Genomic DNA, 18,201 nt, shown 5'->3' on the forward strand with positions numbered 1-18,201 from the left:
TGAAGGGCAAGAAAGGAACTTTTTTAGGCTTTATAAGCTGTCGAATTTCTGTTGCAGCCAGTTGAGTCTGCCCTTGTAGTGCAAAGCAGCCATGGGTCATAAGTAACCAAATGAACTTAGCTAGATTTTAATAAAATTTTATTATAAGGACACTAAAATCTGAGTTTTCTATGATTTTTATATTCATAGGTCTTCTTTTGATCATGTGTCACCTTTTAATCTCTACACCCAGCCAAATGAAATGTAAAAACTACTCTTGGTTAATGGTCATAGTGTGTCCCTACTGCTGTAAATCCATTGTTTTTTGTATGCTCCTGTTGTTTAACCCAGTTACTTGCTATCATTACCTTAATCTGCATTACTAATTATAGAGAACCTTTGCACCTTGGAGCAGGGAGAAATGAAAAGAACGAATCTCCAATCACACAGAGCTAAAATAAGTATTAATAGCCGGCCAGCTTTGGGGCATCTGAGGTTTTAAATTCAAGGATAACCATTTTAAGCAGTATTTGACAAGAATCACTTGTGGAATGAATGCAAACCTAGCCCTTTTTCCTTTTCAGCACCAGCACTGGATGTTGATTGGCAGAGCAACAACACCTTTGCTTCTTGTAGTACAGATATGTGCATTCATGTCTGTAAATTAGGACAAGACAGACCTATTAAAACATTCCAGGGACACACGGTGAGTAGCCATTTTTTCCCCCTTTAAAGTGGTTATGATGAATACGTAATATTATAGAGTGGTTTTGAAATATGTTTAATATCCAAAGAGCAACCCAGTCCATAAAATGAAAATGTGAATATTTACTGTTACTTTTAGAATGAAGTAAATGCTATCAAATGGGACCCAACTGGCAATCTTCTGGCCTCCTGTTCTGATGACATGACTTTGAAGGTAATTCAGATAGTGGGGAGAAATGCACTGGGGCTGCCATGCAGCGTGGCTGCTCTGGGCATGGTAAGGTTGTTGAAGATGTCTCTTACAGTTCATTGAATGCTTAAACCTGGGTCAGGACTTACTCTTCTTTTTAATAGTTAATCACTGTTTTTTATTTTATTTTGTGTGAAATACTTTAAGTGTTTAAATATGGCAAAGAAATTCTATTTAAAATAATGTGTGGGGGCTCATGGGTGGCTCAGTGGATTAAGCCTCCGACTCTTGATTTCAGCTCGGTAAGTGAGCCTAGTTGACATGGCCAACATCTGCAGCTTGACGTGAATTTATGTTTTTCTTGTCAATGTGACTAAAAGCAAAACTATCACCTTGCAGCTATGCACAGTCACATTTAGAGAAAAAAAGCATTTTGAGATAAAGAACAACCTAATACTAATCTCCAATATTAATGAAACTTTGAGCCCTTTCCTACAAAATACTAACTCTTGTGAAAATAAATTTATCCTTAACTTTGTAATGTCAATGGCTACAGGCGTGGTGACCCTTACAGATGGGATAATCATGAAGGAAAACTGCTTTTCCTCCTGTGAACAGACTAAATGTAACCTTGGTAACCTGGTGGGTTTTTTTCGTTAAGTACCTGCTGTGTTTTTAGTTACACAATTTTTCTCAAGCCTGGGCTCCCTTGCAAACATTGCTAGTAAAAAGGCTTTTCTTAATGCTTTCGTCTCTGTGAACAGAGTATGGCGCAAAAGTGGAAATGAAAGAAGGCCAGTGGCTGGAGAGCCTACTGAGTTGCAGTTGGGAGTTTGAACTAGAAAGTGTTGGAGAGGTTTTTGTCCTAACAATAATAAAAGGTCAGAATTTTAAAGCAGAAACGAAATGGATCAATATTGTGTAGTAGAGCCAAATTCTGAGAACAAGGCACATGAGTTAGAATATCATGCAAAGCCTGAACAGTGATTTGAGCCGTGCAGATGGAGGTGGCAGGTGGGTCTTACGCTCAGAGAAGAACTCCAACCTTGATATAAAAATTTGGGAATTTTCTGCAGATGGGCGGTCATTCAAATCCAAGACATGGATGAAGCTGTGTAGTTAGAAAGTATAGAGTAAGAAAACAGGGAAACCTTGAAAACAAAAAGTCTTAAACTCCAATAATTATCCTCTCAAGAAGAATGAGCTTCTAGAAGGAAAAAACAAGAAGGAATGACCCAAATGGAAAGAGAGTGTTTAAAGAAGAATGTTGCAAGGGAGTGTGATGGATGGGAGTGGTTAACAGTAGCAATGCCATTGAAAGGTCAAATAAAATTAAGTTTTAAAACATTTGTGGGGTTTATTTACATGGAGTTGTAAATATCTAGAATATAAAAACGTTTATATTTTGCTTTGTTATCTCTTACTAGTTACATGGCAGACATGTGAAGTGCACCTAATTTTTGTATGTTGCTGTCGTTGTTGTTGTTGTTGGCAGTTGGGTTTGGTGTTGGTGTTTGGCAAGATGTTACCCCCCCCCCCCCACCCAAGCCTTTATTGAATGATTTTGCCAGAAATGCTCTCAGTGTAGGTTTCTCTTAATTTTTGCTCAGTGCTAATATGACTTTTAAATCTATATACGTGTATGTTTTCAACTTAAGAAAGCCTCATTCTCACGATTTTAAATTTATTGCTTTGTTAACCTTTCATGGTTTGTTCTATAGGAGTCATTTTCTAAACTTATGTTTTATTATGGTAAGAAAACTTAACATGAGATATTTTTTTAACAGATTTTTGAGCATACGGTACAGTATTGTGCAGCGGATCTGTAGAGCTGAAATTTTACGCTTGTTAGTTAGCCATCCTTTTCCCCTCAGCCTTTAGCAACCACCATTCTTTTCCTTGCTTCTGTTGAGTTTGACTTTTTTAGATACCTCGTATAAATGGAATCATGCAGTATTTGTCCTTACAATTCATCCATATTGTTGTGTATTTCAGGATTTCCTTTTTTTTTTTTTTTTTTTTAAGGCTGAATGACAAATACTCCATTGTATGTATATACCACTTTTTATTTAACCATTCATCTATTGATAGACACTTAGGTTGTTTCCTTAGCCTGGCTTTTTAATATTGCAATGAACAGCAAGTACAGATGTATTTTTGAGATCCTGATACCAGTTCTTTTGGATAAATACCCAGAGGTAGGATCACTGGATCGTATGGTAGTTCTATTTTTATTTTTTTGAAGAATCATCATACTTTTTTTCATAGTGGCTGTAACATTTTGCATTCCCACCAACAGTGTAACAGGGGATCTCATTTCTCCACATCTGTGATAATTTATTACCTTTTTTATTTTATGATAGCCATCCTAACAGGTGTGAAATGATATCTCATTGTTTTGATTTGCATTTCCCTTATGGCTAGTGACAATCTTTTCTTATACCTATTGGCCATTTGTAGATCTTCTTGGAAGAAATGTCTACTCAAGTCATTTGCCCACTTTTAAATTGGATTGTTACAGTTTTTGCTGTTGAGTTATAGAAATTCCTTATATATTTTAAAAATTACCCTTTATCAGATATTTTTTCTCCCATTCTGTCAGTTTCCTTTTTCTTTACTGTTTCCTTTATTGCAGAGAAGCTTTTTAGTTTTGTATTTCCATTTGGCTTTTTGTTTTTGTTGCCTGTGCTTTGGTGTCATACATGAACCGTATTATTTGCAAGTTCTCTTTGCCCTTCTTTGTTACAAAGCATTTTCTGATTCTAAATTCTACGAGGAATTTATAATGTAGATCATTTATTTAAGGAACAGTGTTAAAACTAATGTCGTAAACATTTAGGATAATTGCCCAAGGGACTTACTCAATGTTGAAGTTTGTACTATTTGAAGTTCTCAGAGTTAATATCTAGAACTACAGTTAATTCATTCTTGAAGCCTCACAGTAGTGAACATTTGGAAAGGACTTTAAGCTAATTTGTTATTTTTAAAAGAGTGATAAATACTACATTTTAATTTCTTTGCAACTGTTCCCTTGAGCTCTAATCGTTGTTCTGGTTACACTATTTATAGTTTGGATTGGCAAAGTAGTATTATTGTAAATGTACCCTTTGTATGGGAAAATATAATTATATATTTTTTTCTTTTTTACTTAGATATGGAGTATGAAACAAGACAATTGTGTCCATGATTTGCAAGCACATAATAAAGAAATTTATACTATCAAATGGAGTCCAACAGGGCCAGGGACAAATAATCCAAATGCCAACCTTATGTTAGCAAGGTAATATTTCTGTTTTACTCCTCCTTTTATGAGTCTGCCACAAAAAAAGCTAATACATATGACAAAGTTAGGAAAGAGTTCATGAAATGGGATCGTATCCTGCAGGAATAATTTTTTGATGGAAACCTTTAAACCCAGAGTTTTATTCCTATTTCAGACCATAATGGATTTTAATATCTGGAGTTATCAAATATTTACTGATGATAATTAAGTATTAATTAAAACCCAAGTAATTGAGGTATAGTGCAATAACATTTCTTCAGCATAAAAAAAAGATAAAGTTAAAAATATTGTCAATACATTGTTCAGAACCATGGATCAATCAATGTAATTATTTAAAGAGGAAGGGAAAAAAAGGAAAAAAATTAGTAAAAAAAAAAAAAAAGTGCTTGTGCAGCTCAGTCGGTTAGCTCAGGTCTTGATCTCAGGATTGTGGGTTGAAGCCCCATATTGAACTCCATGGTGGGCATGGAGCCTATGTAAAAAAAAGAGAGAGAGAGAAGAAAGGAAAGGAATATGGTGAATTTAGCTCATTTTGTTTTTCAGTTTAGAGACTTGGAGATGCCCGTAAGCTGCCTTTTCTCCTGTTGTAGCTTTGCTTCCGCAACACTTTCCTCCTAATAGCCAATCTGGTCTCATAAGGAATTTGTGTCTAGCTACTAGGAATGACTGTGTGATTTGTGTCTAGCTACTAGGAATGATTCTAGATTGTGGGTGGGACTTGGGTATATTTCATTATTTTTAAAATTGTTTTGTTTCCTCCTTTGTCAGTGCATCCTTCGATTCTACTGTTAGATTATGGGACGTAGACCGAGGAATTTGCATCCATACATTGACAAAACACCAAGAGCCTGTGTACAGTGTGGCTTTCAGTCCTGATGGCAGGTACCTGGCAAGCGGTTCTTTTGATAAATGTGTGCACATCTGGAACACACAGGTATGTCTTAGTTATTGAAATCATCACATTGTTTCATAGGTACTAATAAGCATGTGCCTGTATAAATACTCTTCTCACCTTTGGTTGTCATTCCTTTTGTGACATTAGTTCAATTCTTAGTTTCTAGATGAGTACCTTTTTTGAATTTACAAAGACTAAAATCAGTTGAAGTTACATTTTCCTGATATAGACCAGAATTTAGAAATAAATTTAGATTGTATTATTTTTTCCTCAACAGGTTGCAGACATGAAATGTGAGCGTTTAAGATACGTGTTTATATAAGTGATGTGATTTCTTTATTTTCATAATGTTTTAAAATGTTTCATTTTTGAGAGAACATGAGGACCTGCGGGTGGGCAGAGAGAGGGATACCGAGGATCTAGGGCAGGCTCCACTCTGACAGCAGAGAGCCAGACACGGGGCTGGAACTCACCAACTGTGAGATCATGACCTGAGCTGAAGTCTTGACATTTAACTGACTAAACCACCCAGACACCCTAATTTCTTTATTTTCTAAAAGAATTGTCTTTGAAGGAGCTATATGTGAGCAGTTAATAAAATGTATTAAAGGATAAGATTGTATGGCTGAACACAATGACTTATCAGAAATAAATTTAAAACTATACTATCTTTGGGTACCTGGATAACTTAGTCAGTTGAGTTGAACATCAGACTCTTGATTTTAGCTCAGTTCATGATCCTAGGATCGTGGGATCAAGCCCTACATCAGGTTTGCACTGGCGGGGCTTGTGCTGGGTGTGGAGCCTGGTTGAGATTTTCTCTCTCTCCCTCTCCCCCACTTTTGTGTGCTCTCTCTCTCTTTTAAAAACAACAACAACAACAACAACAGAAAACTACCTTTGTAGGGACAGTACTTTATACAAAGGCTACCTTTGTAGGGACAGTACTTTATAGAGATCCTTTCCTAAAAATGGAGAAAACAGCCAGTTGCTCTAATTTTTTCATTTTCTCACCTTTTTAGTGTTTATGCTCCATGTACTGTTTTTTTTAATAGCAGTCACTTGACTCTCTCCCCCACCCTCCCACCTTCTTCCCCGCCAATCAGTGATCACCTCTTAAATGGTCATAGCACACCGTAGTAGGTTATTGTGGGCTGTGCTCTTTGTGTAGCTGATCATCATAGTTGGTCAAACTATTTTTGCATAAACCATCAATTTCAAGTATCATTTTTAATTAAGTTATACATTCACATGGTCCCCTCAAAACACTAAAAAGGTATACACTGCAAAGTCTTGCTCCCATTTTCTTCTTGATCCCCTATAAGTAACTTCCTGAATTTGTTTGGGAATAAAAGTGTTGATGCCTTCATTTTTATGCTCTATTTTATTTTTTCATTTGGATTTTTAACTGCCTTCGAATTGATTTTTATATGTATGATGTGAGGTAGAGATCTAATTTTAATATCTAATGGATAACCAGTTGTCTCAATACTGTTTAACCCTTTGCTATCTCATAATGCCATTTCTTTCATATACCAAGTTCTCATTGTGGTTTGTTTATAGATTCTCCACTGATAGACGTTTGTATTCGTATATACCTGCATCATTAGCATACTTTTAATAAGTAACTTTATAAATTTCCTCTCATTAAGTCTTCTTTTTTCCCATCATTAAGGTCTTATAATTTCTTTATGAAGATCTTATTTTTTCTTAATTTATTCTGAAGTGCCTTGTGGATATTATTACCATGAATGGCATTTTTTTAAAAATATGTTCCTTTTACTTACTGGTTGTTGCTTGTGTTTGGAACATTAGGACTTTTGACACATTGAGACTGAATTCATCCACTTCTCTGCACTCTCTTGTTAGTTCTAATTGTTTCCCGTTGGTTTTTGCTGCAAGTTAGTATTTTTGTTGTGATTGAATAGCAGAGACTTTCTAAAAGTAATCCATAGATAATTTGCCTGTTGTATACATTTTCAGTCCCTTATTTACTCTATTATGAGAAAATCAGTTTAAATGAAATTTGGGTATGGAAGTATATGATTCTAATGGAAGATACTGATAGGCTCTTAGGGGCATTTGAGCAGCTGTCCATACTGTTTAGATGTATCACAACTGCGTATCAAAAAATGTCAGTTTACTTTTTTCTTTTTAGTTTGAAAATAGTAAAAAGCATCTAGTAAGTTTCTAGAGGATGACTTTCTCCTGCACTTGTCATAAATAAATCAAGTTTTTTTCTTTCCTCATTTGGATTATCATCCATATGATCTGTTACCTAAGCATTTCACAGATAAATTATTGAAGTCTGGTTTGAACATATATACAGATTTGAGTAGTGCTGATGATCCATTGGTCTTTGTGAATATTAAAGCTCTAGCTTGTTGACTATGCTGTTTTGGTTCAGTTATAGCTTACTCTGAGCTTAGAGATTGGGAAGTGCTTTTGAAAGAAAGCTGTTTTTTTTTAAACCCCAAATTTACTGTCCTATAGGTTTTACTTTCTCTCATCAAAAGATTTTAGATTTTGTTGGTGCCACTCCTTTCTCCTAATTAACCATGGAAGTAAGCTCAAGACTTACTATGCTTACACTTGTTCATTAATCTTTTAAATTTTGAGAAACTTTAAGTAGGGTTAAAAAGAACAGTTGAACCTTCCAAATGTGATCAGCTGTAGCAGTGCACCTGTGGTTACTTTAATATTAGCAGACGGACTTTGAAGAGGAAAGCAAAGGAAAACAGTCTCAATGATTAAGTTAGGGTTGGCTGCCTGAGAAGGTATTTACAAGGCCTTGCTGCCATGTTGTTTTTATTTAGATCTGCTGCCTTTAGTTTGACCTTTTTTGCTTATCGTAAAACTGAGAGATACTTTTCTGCTTTGTCAGGGCAGAACATCAGAACCATAGTTTTCATTGTTTTCCAATTTCTCACAGCAGAACCTCTGTCTTTGCCTTGGTTAATGACTGGTTTCCTAGGAGAATAGATTTTTTTACTGAATTTTAAGTATTCAGTGGGGCAGCTACATGATTTTGGTTTCTTTTTTTTTTTTTTCCTTAAATTTCTAACCTCTTTCAGGAGTAATGGACGTGTATTCCTTCAGCTTCTTTTATATCTCCCCTAGCTTAGGGGCTACTCAGTAAATATGGAGTAACAGACTTATACTGGAATTGTCTTTACCAGCTTATTTTACTTTCTCTTTAGGATGTTTTGTCAAAGAAATTCTGACTTAATTTTGTCTCTCTACATGTTGGCCAAACTCATGCATCCTTCAACAACAATAATTTATTTTAAGCCATACATTGAGTGTTTACTTATAGCTATTAACTGTGTCAAAGAGGCCAAACATACCTTAGCTAAGAATGGTTATCAGTACTGGAGAAACTGAATGTGTGTGTGTGTGTGTGTGTGTGTGTGTGTGTGTGTGTGTGTGTGTGAATGAGAGAGAGAGACAGACAGACAGACAGACAGACATGTTGAGAGCAGGCAAGTGGTATCTTTTTATAGAAAGATCCTCATATCACATTTCTAGTGTTTCAAAACTTGTATTTATTTTGGAGTCAAAGCTAAATTCTATTTCTGATTGCTAGAAATAAAGCCATGTAAGAGTAATATTTGTACCTCAATATTTGGATTTATAATAATATATGCTCTCATTTTTAAGAATCTGTTTTTCAATTTTTTAGACAGGTGCTCTAGTTCACAGCTATAGGGGAACAGGTGGAATTTTTGAAGTTTGCTGGAATGCAGCAGGAGACAAAGTTGGAGCCAGTGCATCAGATGGTTCAGTAAGTATAATGAAGTGTTTCCACGGGAATGGGTGTGTGTGTAAGCATAGTATATAAATGTGGCTTATTGTGGTTGTGACTACAGAAGTCTTCTTTTCATAATGAATCTTGTGATAATGGTTTTGGTCCTTTTTACTGAAGGCTGTATATTTTTCATGTTTATTTCATTCAAATAATGTAAACAGAATTTAGGCTATGTTTGCCGAAAGAGTATCTTCATAATCAAGAAATGGACAGTTATTTTTAATATAAACCTTCGTTAGCAAAATTGAGCATAGAAGAATACCACTCTGAGAGAGATTTGAATTTTTAATGCCTATTTCTACCTTGTCTTCCTTGCAGAAGAGTGTTGGTGGCCCAGGGAAGGGGGAGTAGAGGCAGTTGAGTCCTGCATTGAGGAATGTGTGATACTGAGAGACTTTCAGGATGAGGTTGGCCAACTCTTTATAGAAATATTAGTTGTGGCTTCGAAAGCTCTGAAAGCAAAAGGAAGATACAGACGATATTAGCCATTAGCTGCTTTCTGAAGCTATAGCTTTATATAACCTAAGGTATCTTTCATTCCTGTCCAAGAGATAGAAAATGGTCTATTTTGAGCATATTTTTTCTACTTTTTAATTAATAGTAGATCTTCAAAATTTAAGCCACGTTCTTTCTTGGTAGTAGTAGCCCATGGTTGTTGCCTCCATCTACTTAGACGATTTATCTGATTTCTGTTGGTTAAGTGCCCAGTGCCATGATTACTGTTGCTTTACCAGTTTCGTGAACTAGGAAGTAAAACTAGATTTCAAACTGTACTATTGAAACATTAAACTAAAACTGTACAATGAAATTCTTAACACACTGGTTGATTATTTTAATTTCTTACAGGTTTGTGTATTAGACCTTCGGAAATAGCGCTACTAGTTGGAAGCCATGGACCGACTATGAATGTGTACATAGCCAAAATGACTGTCCCTGACCCATGTACTGCTATAGTCCCACTTGAACCATGGCCAGTCCACTACAGCCAAATCTAAAAGAAATATATACATACAGTGTATATAAACAAAATTGCACCCTGAAGATGACAGAATTTTGTCACAGCTTGTGAATTCTGTTCACCAAGTGCTGGAATCTAATCTGCTGTGCCCCTAAAATAGCATTTAGAAGTTTTGGATATGAAAAACAGAAGAGAAAGAAATATGCGTTATAAAAGCAGCCCATATGTGTACCAGTTTTTGGATACTAATGACAGCCTTGTTTCTCCCCTTTGAATCAGAAGACACCATGGATTATATTCTTTTTTCCCTTCAGTAGTTGAGCAGTTTGTATGTACAGAGAAAATGGACTTACAAAAACTTGCAGCAGTAGTTTGTTCTTGCTTTTAAACTTTGTTTTCGGTTTAGTTTATGGATGCATGAAGTAAGGGAGTGAATCAGTTTCTTGTTTATATTTTTTTCACCTTTTAAACAAAAAATTCTTAAAAATATTTTAATGCATTCTTTTGAAGAGATAGATGTTTGGTACATTTTATGGCTCCCAGAGCATATATTCAATTGGTGCATGTTGTGGAAGGGGGAATTGGAAAGTGAATGAAAATATATGACTTTTGGTCATGTCAATCTGTAAGACACATCAGTAAAAGGATATTATGCTCTGTTGTTTTTTTTTTTGTTTGTTTTGTTTTGTTTTGTTTTTGTTCTTTTTTTGGTGATGTGGCTTAAATGCAATAGTTTCTTTTTTGGGACATATTTCTGCCAATTAAAGACTAGAAGGGCACAATTTTTTTTAATACCATAGAGAAGATGCATAAAAAAAATCTTCTGATGTTTTGTAGCCATAACTAAATTATGGTTAAAATGTGCACTATTGTGAAAAGGAGCAAAGTAGGTTTGGGGTTTTTTTTTGTTGTTGTTTGTTTATTTGTTTGTTTTGCTTTGTTTTTTAAGAGATTAAAATGTTTCTGGATAAGGATTAGCTTCTCAAAGTGTCCATCATTCTGTGTAGAAGCTGAAAAATGTAATGTAACCAAACTCCAGTATTAAAAATCTCTCATGTTGTTTTTCTTTATACAAAGCAAGATAACGGCATATAACACTGCCATTACATGGCAAAATGTTTGCTACCTTAGTTTAAAAACAATCTTTAAAACAAAAGACTTGCTTCAAGGTGTTTTTAAATAGCAGTGATTCAGAATTCAAAAAAGAAAAAAAAGTATAATTGCACTAACCTCCCTGCTGCTCCGATTCTGCATTCGTGGTACTTGTGACTACATTTTTTTCAAATACGGATAGATTTAAGCTGCTATTTTTTTTTGTTTTGTTTTTCAGTAATCACTACTATATCATGTCTTTTACTCTGTTTATAATATCAAGTATTTTCTTAAAGATATAGGTATCAGAGCAAATCTCTTCTTACGCTCATGCAACTAAAAGCTAAAATACACAGAATTTGCAAATGAGAGCATTTGTTTATACGTGTGATCAACAGGGTTTGTCATGATTAATGTAAGTATCCACAAGTGTCAATTTTGAAGAGAATAGTTGTCAAATTTGTATCTCAAAAGATTATAATTAAGGGAGTTGCTTATTATTAAGCTTAGCAAATTTATAACACTATTTCTGTCACTAATTATTTTGAAGCCTTTACTACTAAAATTTTAGTCTATGTTTTAAGTAGAAACTGATTTAACCCAAGTAATGCAGCTTTGATTTTTAGCATTTGTTGTTTTGCTATTTTTACAAAACAGCATTGATTGAAGCAAGTCTTGGTTTTACTAAGGTAGGATAGCATTTGCTATTGGTAAAGAGAATAAATACACTTAATTTCACAATACATTGTTATATGTACCCCAATTATTGTTAGTGGGGACTATGATACTGTAATAATATTTTTTAAAATTTACATCCAGAGAGGCAGTCATTCATGATGGTTTTGTGCCAGCTGTTTTTAGGGTTTTGGATCACATTATAGATATTTAGAACTATAACCCTGTGACTTATGTAGGAAACCTAATATGCTGAGTATCTGGCACTTGAAATCCTGCTTTTATTGCTAGAGGTCCACATCTGTGGTTAACCTCTGTTGTTGTTTTAAAAAAATAAATAAAAATTTAAAAATCTGTGCAATAATTTTTAAATGTGCTCCCAGGAATAGACACAAATGTTTTGAGTAGGTTTAAGCTGCATTTTCCTTTAGCGATGCATCTGTCAATTGCACTGAATTTAAATCTGAAAGTCAGAGGTGATTATTGATAGTACTTTTGTATTTTGATATGGACAATTTATTCATTTGCATACAGTTATTGACTTTTTTCCCCCAGCTGATTAAAAGTGATAGTCAAGAAGTTCTGCAGTATAGCTGCCAAAATAGACAGCTACATTTTTATGGTATTGTCATCTTTTCTTTTTTCTTTTTTTTTTTTCCTTAATCTTTAGGTATTTTACTTAAGCATAATAGCCACAATAGGACATATTAAAAGATTATAAATACAGAGCTTTATTATCCTGAAGTCTTGGGTCTTTTAAGTATAAACTTTATCTGAAAGGTATCCATTTTGTAGGCTTGGGTTCTTTATGAGCATACAGTTGTTTATTTTTGCTGCTGTTCTCAACATCATCATTGCCTGCTGATGTGCCACCATGCTGCTCCAATAGACAAAAGTAAGATTGCCTTGAATTTGAGCAGTAACTTGATTGTAGGAGACCAAGTTTCACAGCCTGCAAAATTCTGTATTTGAGGTTCTTGGCTCATTTTTCCTTCCTTTTTTTTCTGAGAACTTACTCCTGAAGATCAATTGATTCCAATAGATTTTCTATCGGTATTCATTATATATCATTGTTGTATAAGCTACTGTAAGAAACGTATAAGGAAAAATAGAAAGGAAAACTTGAATGAATAGAATACTCATTGATTGAAGTAGAGTAAAGAAAGAGCAGCTGTCACTCTTAAACTTCATAAAGGAATATCATTTTTCTTCTCCATGTAGGAAATCTGATACGTGCTTATATTTGTTCCAATCCCCATTTCTGTCATTGATCAGGTACCATCATTGACTTTAAATGACTTTTAGAAGTGGTAACTTTTAATTTCCTGATAGATATTAGAGTATATTGAATTCTGTTTTAATGAATAATTCTCTAGGTAAGTATGTTTTAGGATTAAACACCTTTTACAGATACTGAAAGTGCCTCCTTTTGTGGTGTAAAAAAACAAATTATGGTGCAAAAAGTAATTATTAGATTGAATTACATGAAGGTTTTTTGCTTTTTGACATAAAAATGTCAAGAGAAAGGCCAAAGATTTGTACTTTTTCACTTATAAAGCACTCCTTTTTTCCTTAAACTTCTTTCTGTCAAATTAGATTTAATGAGAGAGTACTATTTTTAAGGAGCTATCTGTTTATGTAGAATGATTTTGTTAAGAGTAATGTAAACTATTAACGCATAGAGGCCTGAAGAGGGGTATGCATTTTTGCTATTTAAAGGAATCACGAATGACTGTCCTTATGTGAGCAAAAATGTTCAATTTTACTAAGTAAGCAGAAAAACAAATCTCAAATGCAGTGCTGTTTACTCTTTTCAAAACCGTTTTCATTTTCTTAAGCACATTGTACATTTCTATAGAACCTGCATTTATTCTCACATGCTAAGGGTGGTACTTGCATTTGGTGAATTACTGTTGATTGTTTCCACAGAAATTCTATTTCAGTGGACCAACATTGTGGCATGGCAGCAAATGCCAACATTTTGGGGAATAGCAGCAAATCTACAAGAGACCCTGGTTGGTTTTTTTTGTTTGTTTGTTTTTGTTTGTTTTTCCTTCTGAATCAGCAGGGATGGAAGGAGGGTAGGGAAGTTATGAATTACTCCTTCCGGTAGTAGCTCTGAAGTGTCACATTCAATATCAATTTTTTTTTAACATGATTCTAGTTAAATGTAGAAGAGAGAGAAAAAGAGGAAGTGTTCACTTTTTTTAATACACTGATTTAGAAATTTGATGTCTTATATCAGTAGTTCTGAAGTATTAATAGCATTCTTTGTTTCTGCCTTTACGTTGACAATGTTGAAGCAGGGTGAATAACTAGGGCATATTTTTTTTTTTTCTAGTAAGCTGTTTCACAATGTTTTCTTTGGCTTTCTGGATAAGTTCAAGAAAACATTCTGCATGTTGTATCTAGTCTGATGTACTTATCCATCTCATTAAAAACAAACACAGACTGCATTCTGTAGCTCTGTAATCCCTAAATACAGAAGTAATTCTCTTCTTTCCTGACTTTGACATTGTAGCTATAATGTTCTAATTTTGATTTTTACAAATCCTTTGGGTCTAATTCTGTGAGCCTACCTATAGCACTGGATTAAAATGTCTGCATCATTTCTTTAGTTATCCAGTTAACTTTAAAACTGTTGTAAAAGTGTAAACCAGCCCATGACAGTTTTTTGTACATGTTAAAGAACTTTATTGTTCAGTTTTCATGATTATTGTGTAAGGAAGACTGATATAGATGTTCTATGCTGTCCTGGACCATGTTAATTACACTTCTGATGTATTTTGGTTCCACATCACAATGATTTGTCCCCAATGATCCTTTTATCCTTTCTAGGCACATTTTTTTTTTTTTGTTGTTGTTGTTGTTGCAGTTTCCCTTTGCATTGTATTGCTTTGACAACTGTAATTTGAATCAGATCTGAAAGAGGTCCAGAATAAAATATATTTTGATATTATGTTGGCTGTGTACATATATAAAACCTTTGATACCTATGTAGTTTGTATAGACTGTTTACTAGTCAAGTAAAGAGAGGGATGCTATTTCTTGTTTACAATTTCTTGTTTACATTTTAATTGCATTTACTCCTCCAATGTTCTATTGTAGAATAAACTTTTTTTGCTTTGAGTTAGCCTTCCTAACATATAACATGTCTATTCTCTCCCAAGCTGTTGTTATCAGTTGTAACAACTGCCATCAGAACCCAAACCACTGTTTTTCATAACTGTATTGTTTTCTAAGCTATATGTTTTAAGCCCATAGATAAAATTACAAATTTTACTATTTTATTACTTCTCACAGGAGATGAAATTTTTTAAATGAAGGGATTATTTACTATTTTTATTAAAGAATAATAGAGCATTTAATCAGCTAAGAAATAAACAATTGCTTTGAATTATTTTCAAAAATAATACTGTATTGAAAGGACATCATTTCACATAAACTAAAAGAAACCTCAGATTCATTTGCTTAGTGTGCAGTTTAGCACAAAACCATGTGTATATGTTGCTGAAGATTTTAGGGCCGGGTTCTCAACTTCCTAATGGCATTTTTGTCTCATATAAACCTAACTTAAATAATTTTCTTCCTTAGCTAGTTGCTTAAGTTGCTAACGAACCTTACAATTTTTGAGGAACGGTACCAGGCACCTTCCAGTTTCAATTAGTCCTAGCTCTTGAGTACTTAGAGACTTTTTAAAAGAATCATTGAGCACATTTTTTGTTTTCCTTTGTTTTTTAAAAACTTACATTCCTCAGGTCTTCTACTTTTCCGTTTCATTTCCTTAAGCAGAAACTAACACAGGCATAGACTTGTCATGTTTTATTAAATGATAAGCTTTTGCCGTTGCTAGAACTTTCTGACAGTCTTTCATTTTCAAAGGGTTAACTTTTATTGCATGGCATAGATTAATAATAGTCTGCATTTTACACTTTGAAAAAGTGTTGGACTACTAAGGATTATAATCCATCTAAGCTTAAGGTAAAACAAATCAGTCTGAGTAGTCATGGCAGGGGTTATTTTTAATTTCATAGTTCTACTTTACAATAGACCAAATTTCTAACCTGTTACACATAGCAGATGAAAGCTTACTGTTTCCCCAATATATTCATTTGCAAAATGCAGTGGAGGAAAAGACACTACGGACAGTAGTTTTATGGTGCTTTTCTCTGCTGTACCAAAGCTCTCTGTCAACAATGAAATGTTAACCCTATGCTCCTTTTTCTGCATGTTCCTTCTTAAATGTCATATCTCAATGCTTATTTGTCCTAACTTGTAATATTTTTGTATTAAATTTTTTAGGAGTTCCTTGTAATTTCTTTATAATTTAAAATATATTAAACACAAAGTGTTTAGTAAAGTACAGAAGACAATTATTAATGTTTCTTGGTTGTGGGGTTTGTATGATCAATTATGCTAACAATTCACATTTTAAGAACTAGGATCAGTGGGATGGAATCTACACGGAAAAAAATAATACAATTCTATTTTTTTTTTAAAGTATGTTATATTAATCCACTGTCAGAATGGCTGCTTTAAGAGATTCTGCACTGCTGGGGCACCTGCGTGGCTCAGTCGTTTGGGCAGCTGATTTTGGCTCAGGTTATGATCTTGCGGTCCGTGAGTTCGAGCCTTGTGTCAGGCTCTGTACTGACAGCTCAGAGCCTGGAGCCTGCTTTGGATTCTGTGTTACCCACCCACCCCCCACCCCCCCGCCCCTCTCCCACTCGTGCTCTGTCTTGCTCTCAAAAATAAATGTTAAGAAAAAATTTTAAAAAATACTGCACTGCCAGAAATATCAGAGGCATATGTTGGAGGGCCACTGGGCAGGACTACTATAGATGCACTGAATGGATACCTCAAGTAGTCAAACTCTTGGCATTAAAAATCCAGTCACACTGAACTCAGTCTGAGATACCAGACATTTGAAAACATCAGCTTTCAGAATCTCATACATTCAAATTAAGGGATTCTGAGAAATCTACACATTGTCAGGACCTCTTCCACATAAGCATTTATTGGCTTAATTTATACACTGTACTTCACCAGGTTAATTACGATTTTCCAACTTGGGTACCTGAGGAGCAGTATACTCGATAGAGGATAAGGAATAGCTAAGACTCCTGGCCGAAGTGGCCCATTTGACGTGGATATCATAATAGGGCCTGAGGTCATCAAATAATTCAAATTAAGTTTAATATGACATAAAAATGTAGCTATGTAGTTTGTTTAAAAAAATGTTTCCATTTAAGTGGTTTAAACAGTATACGGAAATAAACTTAAGTATGACGTTGTACAAGTGTGGTGTTGAAGTAAATGACGTCTTGTGATGAATCCGGTCTAAATTAGAGGTAAGTAAACTTTACTTTTTAACAATGTTGGTTAACCTAGAGTCCATTAAGACCCTTTTTAAAATAAAATACTTGGCCCTACACTGAACATACTGGCTAATATGATAGCACTAGGGCTGTGTACATTTTTTTGTGCTTGTTTGTGTGCCATAGATGATGGCGGGGGGGTGGGAGGGAAGGAAGGGGTTTGTGTAACTGGCATACTGTATATTTATTATAAAACGCATGTTTGTAAATTCCCATTTCCAGACTCCCAACCAGTTTCCTCAGTGGAAACCACTGTTAATATCTTGCGAATATTTTTAATACATACCCAAAAATAAAAAAGGAAAACATAAATGCAATTGTAGATTTCCTTGATTTCAGAAACCAGCTTTTTCATTAAAATAGTCACAGACTTCTGTCTCACCAATGTAGGTACTTCCCTATGCTGTAGATGTGGAGTATGCGATAAAGGTTTGTTAAGAGGATGAATTCTGCCTCATGGCCTGGTTGAATCCCAACTCCACTATGTAACCATTTGACCTAAGGAGCTATTTTCTTCATTTCCCCATCTATAAAATGTGATAGTACCTACCTCATAGATTGGTTATGAAGATTAAAATTGTTACCATACCTAAGCCCTTAGAGAATAGTGCCCAGTTGTATAAACTACACTAGATGCTGCCATTATTTTGATTTTTAATGGTTGCATTATACCCCATAATTTCTCCCCCTATCATGTATACATGTGATGTTCGGCATCAGGTACTACTCGTATTGCAAGACATGGCTCGTTTATTAAGTTAAAATGTATTAGAAATGTTTGCTCATCTTGTGGAACACTCTCAAAACAAGTTATTCGCAATCCAAGGTTTTATTGTATTTTTTCAGTGTTTCCTATTAGAAACAATGGTGCAATAAATATTTGCATATCTGTGAGGCAGATTCAGCAGTTGATACTGATGGACGCCACTGGTTAACAGACATGAAGAATCTGTAAAACTCGCCACCCACCTATTTTCTGCCTTAACTAAATCTTATTTCAAAAGGAGTCACTTAGGAATTTGTAAAAGGAAGATTTCTTGGGAAAAGTCATTTGTATATTTACTCAATGTGCGTACAGAAACGAGAATAATTTAGACCAATAAATGACAATTGTGGCAGGAGCTGGCAGAAAACTAATTTTTAAGACTATCCTACTACTCATTAAATAGTGAATTATGACTAAGATTTTGTTAAACATGGAATATTTCTGCCATAGAGTTAACTATATAAATTCAATT

The 18,201-nt window shown here is 34.4% G+C and overlaps 1 protein-coding gene across 8 annotated transcripts in view; it reads left to right on the plus strand.

Moving 5' to 3' along the window:
* The window catches only part of TBL1XR1 (TBL1X/Y related 1), a 173,436-nt gene extending 158,892 nt beyond the window's left edge, over positions 1-14,544 (plus strand). For all 8 annotated transcript variants that reach the window (XM_027061401.2, XM_053221197.1, XM_053221196.1 and 5 more), the window contains 6 exons: positions 564-685; positions 824-898; positions 4,027-4,154; positions 4,926-5,091; positions 8,735-8,836; positions 9,707-14,544. In XM_027061401.2, coding sequence (XP_026917202.1) covers positions 564-685; positions 824-898; positions 4,027-4,154; positions 4,926-5,091; positions 8,735-8,836; positions 9,707-9,733 — 620 coding nt within the window. In that variant the 3' untranslated portion in view covers positions 9,734-14,544. The remainder of the gene's footprint in view (positions 1-563; positions 686-823; positions 899-4,026; positions 4,155-4,925; positions 5,092-8,734; positions 8,837-9,706) is intronic.
* Positions 14,545-18,201: the final 3,657 nt, after the last annotated feature.

The sequence above is a fragment of the Acinonyx jubatus genome, chromosome C2, assembly GCF_027475565.1.
Source record: "Acinonyx jubatus isolate Ajub_Pintada_27869175 chromosome C2, VMU_Ajub_asm_v1.0, whole genome shotgun sequence".
Classification (NCBI taxonomy): domain Eukaryota; kingdom Metazoa; phylum Chordata; class Mammalia; order Carnivora; family Felidae; genus Acinonyx; species Acinonyx jubatus.